Below are 7,862 nucleotides of genomic sequence, written 5' to 3' on the forward strand. Positions count from 1 at the left end.
GTCCCCTCCAGAAAATCACTGACTGTTATTCAGTCCTTGCTTCCCCACCTCATTCTTCCCAGTCGTCAGAGAGAGTTCTTTGTCATCATGCAAACTGTGGTAACATTGTGCATGTTCTCTCCCGATGGCAGGTGCCTGGAGATTTGAGTCAAACATCGGAAGACCAGAGTTTGTCGGATTTTGAAATGTAAGTCCAGGGATGGCCTCTCTCTGGGGCTCTTTAGAAACAGAACTCTTTTGTTTGGCTGTCTGTGAGGACCACGGGGGGAAGCAGAAGGGATTTTTCAAACCCCTTCTGCGGAGGCTGTTTTGATTAGTGTGGCGGTGGGGCCTTGTTCACGGGAATCTGCCCTTCAGGCAGGCTCGACTCCCCTACTTGGGGATTGAAAAGGAGTCCTACTGGCACGGTGGGTTAGGCTTTGGGCTGCTAGCTGCAAGGTTACCGGCTCCAGACCTCTCCTCAGAGCCAGAGGAGGCTGCCTGCTCCAATAATGATGTACAGTCACGGACCCCTACAGGCTCACTGCGTGTCCGAATCCACTGGGCGGCAGGGGGTTGGGTTTGGGTGTGGGGGTGTGCAATCTGTCCTGGCTGCTGTGGGAGCTTGCTCGTTAGAGTGTAACCTGTGTCCCTTCATGGCCACCGTCAGCAGAAGCTGTTCCCAAGGCGAGACTCCTCGGTTCATCACAGTCCTCACTGTTCCCTGTCACCTTACTCTTGCCCACTCTGCTCAGGTCATGACCTGTGTGGCCCCTGGGGAGTCCCAGTTTGCAACCCTGAGCTTGCAGGACACTGGGTGGGTCAGACACATTCCATTTGGCATCCCGACTGATAACCCTCAAGGGATTGGTCTTCTGACTCAGTCTCTCATACGGTTACCAAGTGGGGTGACTTGTAGCAGGTGAATGGAGGAGAGTCAGCTTCCTCAGGAGCAGGGGCCCTCTGGTCAATGACCCATTCTGGAGAGGCAGGGCCAGGCAGACTGGAGCTCCCATCAGGGTGGTGGTGGACAAGCTGGCACCCTGAACTCCTGAGCCTTAATTCCGTATTCACCAGGAGAAGTTCACCTGCCGGCCCTACAGGGTGGGACAGGGAAGGCACTCCGCCCTGGGGCAGCTGTCTGGGTGGGGGAGAAGGTGGCGAGGCTAGGAGTCGGGAGGCTGAGGTGGTGCAGAGTTGACGGACACCCCCAAGTGCAGTGACCTACTGTAGACTCCTCTCATAGCAGGGGTGCTCTCAGCTGGTGGAGAGGAGCTGAAGGGAACCAAGCACCTGCTGAGGGCCGGGCCTGTGCCAGGTGCTTGATAGGGCGCCGGTAAGCCAGAATCCCTGCCCCTCAGCAGCCTCCCCAGAGACCAGCACAGTCCTCCCAGCTCCACTCACTGTCCCCTGCCCTGGAGTCCACGCCGACTCACAGTGAGCCTAGAGGACAGGGCAGAACGGCCGCACAGGGAGCTTGGCAGAAGCAGATACCGCCTACCGTTGAGTTTGCTACCAAGCGCGTCAGCACTGCACCACCAGGACTCCTTAATCTCCACAACCAACCCCAGACCCATTGCCATTGAGTGACTTTCAGCTCATGTTCAGCTTACAGGGCTGCCATGATCGTCAGTCCTTATGAAGCAGCCTGCCTCCTCGTTTCCCAAGCAACAGCAGTCACCCAGCGCTCCCCTCGCTGCACCACCAGGCCGCTTACTAGGGAGTTCCAGTGGTGGCTGAATAATGACACATTATAATGGGAGGTTTCCCAAGGACAGGGACTCTGGGCATCCTCCACTGCTCTGCTCCCAGCCAAGGAGAGTGCCCGCCTGCACAGAGTAGGTCCCAGTGGACGCTTGTTTAATGGGTAAATGAGCCCATGAAGTACAATCAAGGCAGGAGATGGTGATGTGCACCACTAGGTACAGTGCAGTGTGGGGAGCACTCTGAAAGGGGGACACAAGGCCAGCCTGGAAGGTGCGTCTGTCTTCATCTGCCGAGGAAGGTTCTCGAGAACCAGCATGGGGGCCTGACGAGTTGAAGCAGGCTGTTCTGGGCTCTGGTTCCATGAGAGGGCCTTCCTGTCAGACATACAGTTTCAGGGCTTGGAGTGCCATTTGCTCTGTGAGCCCTGGGAAAGTGCCCCCAAGGGCTTATCTTACCCCATGAAGGAGCAGAGCCCAGAAGAAACGCTGCATCCAGAGAGAACCGTTACTGAGGGTTATTTTCTGTGTGGAAATAAGATTCTCATTACTCAAGAGGTTGTGAGAACAGCACATTACGGAATCTTCCACCATCAACGTCCCAGATTGCATTCCAAGTGCAGGAAGCTGGTGAATTTTTATGAGCTGCTCATTGGAGAGAGGAGGGGCTCGGGGAGAAAACAAGCAGCCTGGGTACAGCTTCAAGCAAAGGAGCCCTGGTGGAGCTGTGGGTGAAGCACTGGGCTGCTCATTGGAAGGTCAGCCGCTCGAACCTACCAGCCTCTCCACCAAAAAAAAAATAGGCATTCTGTTTTCATAAAGATTTTCAGCCTCAGAAATCCTATGGCAGTGGTTCTCAACCTTCCTCATGCCGCGACCCTTTCATACAGTTCCTCACGTTGTGGTGAACCCCCAACCATAACATTATTTTCGTTGCTACTTCATAATGTCATTTTGCTACTGATATGAATCGGGCGACCCCTGTGAAAGGGTCATTCGCCTCCCAAAGGGGTCAGGACCCCCAGGTTGAGAACTGCTTGCCCTATGAAGCCTCAGAAACTACTGTGTCCTACAGGGTTGTCATGAGTCGGAATCCACTCACTGGCAGTGGACAGCTTTAAGGAGAGACGGGGCTGGGGCCTTCTAGAACCCTGCAGCACTCTGCTGATGACTGCTTTGATTGGTCTCGATGTTTCAACAGCAGGCAGCTTGTGGGCTCTGAAGGGCCTGGGTCCAGCCAGGGGGCAGGAGGGGGTGATGGCTGCTGTTGCGTGTGTAATACATGCGCAACTCTTGAGTGTGAAATCACCTGATAAGCCCAGACTGTCACCACCCACATGAAACCATCCCAGGGCGATTCCAGGGAAGGGACCACACAGGTCAAAGCAGGGAGTCAGTCACTCATTAGAGGGCTCCATCAAAGTTTTGGATTTGGGTGTGTTTTGCTTGATAGACCCAAACACATAGGGTCGGGACGGTGGGTAGGAGAGATTTGGGCCCCAGGTCCCCAGTTCTCCCGTTTGTCATTATCTGTTGTGTTCCTCTCACTTTCCACCCTTCCCCCAACAGCTGTCCCCCTCAGAGCCAGGGATCTGGCTTCCTGAAGTTTCTTTGGTGTCTGATCTTACGATGGGGTCAGGGTCTCAAGTGGGCACAGGAAAAGGGGGAGCACCTCTCCCATGGACACAGGAAGCTCTGAGGGTGTTATTGCACATGACCCCCTACAGCAGCGGTTCTCAACCTGTGGGTCACAACCTCTTTAGGGGTTGAACCACCCTTTCACAGGGGTCGCCCGATTCATAACAGTCACAAAATTGCAGTTGTGCAGTAGCAACGAAAATAATTTTATGGTTGGGGGGTCACCACAATGTGAGGAATTGTATGAAAGGGTCGAGGCATTAGGAAGGTTGAGAACCACTGCCCTCCAGCCTCATCAGGACCCCATCCTCCAAAAACAACTCACTGCCATCGAGTGGATTCCGACTCGTCTCCCCCTATAGGACGGGATAGAACTGCCCCTATGGGTGTGAGTCTGTCACTCTCTGGGAGTAGAAAGTCTCATTTTTCTTTCTTGAAGAAGCTGGTGGCTTCAAACTGCTGACCTTGTGGCTCGCAGCTGGGTAGCTAGCAGGTTCAGACGAAACAGGGCGAAGATCCTCAGCTGGTGAGACCTCAAAGGTGCTCTTGCTCTTTTAGAACAAAACTGAATGTCATTCAAGCAAGTTCCCTCTCAGCCTATCTGGGGACTGGCCCATAATCTGCTACCAAGTGTAATTAAAACTCGTTGCCATAAGTTGCCGGTGTGCAATTAATACCACTTAAAATAGAAAATGGTTTTCTTCTTCTGTTTTAAAATCTCTTTACTCAATGTTGGGAACGTAGATCTCAGAATATGTGCCCTGCAGCCATGTCTGCATGTCCACTCCGGATGGGTAACCCTTCTCTCCCCACCCCCCACCCCCCGCCATTCACATCAACTCACTGCCTCTAAGGTTCCTGTCTCCTTTTCCCATGGTTTTGTCAAGGTGACCCCATATCGGTTTAGCTTTGAGGACAATGATGAGGATTCGCAGCTTCAGAAACCCACAAGGGAAGCTTTACCCTGCCCTACAGGGTCACTGTGAGTTGGAATCCACTCAGTGGCTATGGGTTAGGTTAGGTTAGTGAAAAATGTCTCTCTCTGTTGTGTTACATGGAAATGACCGTGTGTGCTCTTTCCCTCCCAGATCAAACCGGGCGCTGATCAACGTGTGGATCCCATCTGTGTTTCTCCGGGGCAAGGCTGCCAACGCTTTCCACGTCTACCAGGTGAGCCCTGTCGTCGGTTCAGCTGCGTGAAGCCCAAGCAGCGTGGCCTTGCGGCGCTGCTTTGCCCCTTGATGATAGCCTATTGTACTTAGCAAGCTGTGCTCCCCCACCCCCACCCCCAGGTGCCACGCTTTGAGAGGCCTGTAGCCAGCAGTCAGGAGGGAGGGAGGGAGCAGGGAGGCATGCTTTCCAATGGTGACCTGTGTGTGGCCAGGAGGGCTGGTTTGGCTTATCCAGGGTCGGTCATTGCCAGGCGTGGCTCCCTGGGTGAAGTGCTGGGTCAGGAAGCCCCTGTCTTCCCAGTGTGGTGTCCTTGCTGGCTCCTCAACATGTCCCCAACAGTGCCAGCCTCTCCACCTGGCTCTCACTGGCCTGCGTGGGTTCACAAGCCCATCCGTGAACCTGCGGCGGCCTGGGACCTTTGGGATGGAGTCCAGGTGTGGCCACCTCTGGGGCTGGGAGCCACACACATTAATAAGATGAGGCAGCTCCCCAGTGAAGGCCCGGGCAGCTCTGTTCAGAGGCAGGGACCATGAGTACCTGAGAAGCAAACCTGAGAAACTGCCACTGCAGAACTGTCACCAGGGACTGACTGCCACACCCAAGCTCATGGCTTAGGAGGCTGGAGGTCCCCACTCTGGGTGCAGCTCTGGAAGTCTCTGCTCTTCTTCTGGGGGTGGCATCTCTCGCCCCCAGCTCTGCTCTCTCCCTGCCGTTTTCTCTGTCCAGAGAGCCGTGTAAGTAAGTCACATTGTATTCTAACTCTGCTCATGAAAAAACCTAAAGGAGCCATTGCCAAATAGGATTCCAGCCACCAAAGGGGTTAGGGTTTATAACACATCTTTGGGGGAAACAGCTCAGCCCGTAACAGATGACCACTCTTGGTTGGGGGCTCAGTGTCTGAGGCTAGTGAGACCTTTGCCTGCTGGGCAGGTGACATGGCCATCAGCTTAGACTGGCTGATGCTCTCAGTCCTGCCTGCTTACCCTCATTGTTGCTCCCTTTTCTCCTCCTAACCGGGAACCCCAATTCCCAAATCACCTGTCTGCGCCTGCCAGTCTTTCCAACCCTGACTTCTGTGTCACAATGGTTTTCAGTAGGTTTTGTTCTTATGCCTTCAGACTCTGTGAAAAGCCTTTGAGCTCCGTGCCCATTGGTCTTTGTAGGGAGTTGACCCATGGCAGAAGACCTCTCCTATGGAGAAGGCTTGGTCTTCGGTAGCAGATACAAGTGGAGGGGACGTGCTAAATAGAAACAGGTATGAACTCGCAGCTGCACCCCTTGAATTCTCATGTGCAGCTGAGTTTGTACCATCTTACCCCCAACCAGACTCAAACCAAACCCACGGCCACCGAGTCAATTCTGACTCCCAGTAACACTGTAGCACAGGGTAGAACGGCCTCAAGACTGTAACTGTTTACTGTTATCCAAAGTCTCCGCTTTCTTCCTCGGAGCAGCTGGTGATTTGAACTGCTGACCTTGTGGATTGCAGCCCAATGGATAAGCCCTGCGCCACCAGGGCTCCTTCATCTTAGCCCGCAGGCCATTCTCATTGACACGTTCTGCCGGACAGCAGAACAATTTAGGAAGCGTCAGATGAGATTGTGTGTTCCCGGTACGCTCAGCTCTCCTTAAGAAGCAAATTGGATATGACATTTCAAATATCTTCTTCTCTCTTTCCCCCTTTCCCACAAACCAAACGAACAAAAATCTCCTCTCGGAGAACCCTTCAGATTGGGCTTCTCGTCATCAGAAAGCTGGGAGGTGTCACCTGGCGGGCGGGTGTAAAAAGTGAAGGCGCGAGCGTGATTTCGAGCGAAATGAAAATGCGATGCCACTGGAGAGGTCCCGTGCCCTTTCCCCTGGGCCTCTCTTCCTGCTCACCCCACGAAGCGCCCTGGCGCTTTAGCTTTGCAAAGTCCGCTATGAAATGAGACGGACACCGCGAGGATGCCGTTGCCTGGGAGACTGTTTCCACCGCGGGCAGAGGGCTTTCATGCCACTCTCTCCCTGTCCCTCCCTGTCCTCAGAGCGGTCCTGGACGTGCTCCAAGGACGGGGCCAAATGTCAGCGAGCCACAGGCCTGCCCCCAGCATGCCCAGGCAACACACACGCCCCGGGGCAGGCTGCCCCCACCCCCCATCCCACCCCGGCACTGGGGGGTGTGAGCCAGCCCCTCTTGCTTGAAGTTCCTTTTCTCTTATCAGCTCCCAGGGCTGTTGGGTTGGTTACCTCAAGAGCACAATTGGAGCTTGTGTGGGCAGCATTCTAGAAATTCTTTGCTGCATTGGTTCAAGCATAAATGATATGGGATAGAAGGTGGCTGGTTGAAGACCCGGGAACCAATGTGCACTCTTTTTCTTCAGTTTCTTGGAAAAAATGTGTTTTATTCCACAAAGTATACATAGATCTGGAAGACAAGTCACTTCCAGGTTTGCTGGATGCCCCCCAAAGGCAGGCAGGAGCATACAGCCCAAAGGAACAGACGATGCGGTTGTGGAGAAACGAGACTTGGGAGGACAGTTGGGAGGGTCGACCAGTGCGTGTCCGCAGGGCAGTTGTGCTCTCCACCATGTGGCCAGCCACTGTGGCTGCGGCAACCACAACGAGGAAACGGAGAGCCGGTTTCTCAGGCACTAGCCCTGTTTCAAGGTCGTAGTAGCCGCACATGAGAGTGGGCGCCGTTTTGAGCGGATGCAGAACATCGCCTCATTGCAGGCGCTTCATTGGGTGGTTCTGGTCCAGAACAGTGTCACCCAGAGGATAAAACGGAATGTTCCAGAAGAACCGTTCAGGCAGGAACACGCTCCCTCCCTTTGCAGTGTCTCCTGACTCTGAGGACACGGAGGAAAAGTGCCAGCATGCTGCCTCTTAGCGCCCAGCTCCCGTCCGCTCCTCTGGGTGGTGCACGCGGTGCGCTCTGAAAGGCTGCAGCTTCGAGTCCACTCACAGGTGCCGCAGAAGAAAGGTCTGGCAACCTGCTTCTGACAAACCCTGTGCAGCAACTTTATATTCAGGCGCACATGCCGGCCCCCAGATCGGCATCGGCACCACAGCAACAGGTCTGGTCTGTTCTAAAACAAGATGGTGGGGAGGGGGCATGCCCTGCTTTTGGCAGGCAACACACTTGAGTTTAATGGTGTTGTTTTGTTTTTATTGTGTTTAGTTGGCATTTGTCTTTTATTTATTTTTAAAATCATTTTATTGGGGGTTCATATAACTCTTATCACAATCCATCCATCCATCCAGTGTGTCAAGCACATTTGTACATTTGTTGCCATCATCATTCTGAAAACATTTTCTTTCTACTTGAGCCCTTGGTATCAGCTCCTCATTTCCTAACCCACCCCCCTCCCCTGTCATTTGTCTTTT

At 53.8% G+C, this 7,862-nt stretch overlaps 1 protein-coding gene across 1 annotated transcript in view; it reads left to right on the top strand.

Annotated features, from left to right (window-relative positions):
• SNX29 (sorting nexin 29) overlaps positions 1 to 7,862 on the top strand; it is a 464,053-nt gene that overhangs the window by 336,409 nt on the left and 119,782 nt on the right. The window contains exons 16-17 of the mRNA XM_004706258.4: positions 132 to 187; positions 4,409 to 4,490. Coding sequence (XP_004706315.2) covers positions 132 to 187; positions 4,409 to 4,490 — 138 coding nt within the window. The remainder of the gene's footprint in view (positions 1 to 131; positions 188 to 4,408; positions 4,491 to 7,862) is intronic.

Source organism: Echinops telfairi, unplaced genomic scaffold (genome assembly GCF_000313985.2).
Source record: "Echinops telfairi isolate 266 unplaced genomic scaffold, ASM31398v2 ScPeMD7_5;HRSCAF=22, whole genome shotgun sequence".
Classification (NCBI taxonomy): Eukaryota; Metazoa; Chordata; class Mammalia; order Afrosoricida; family Tenrecidae; genus Echinops; species Echinops telfairi.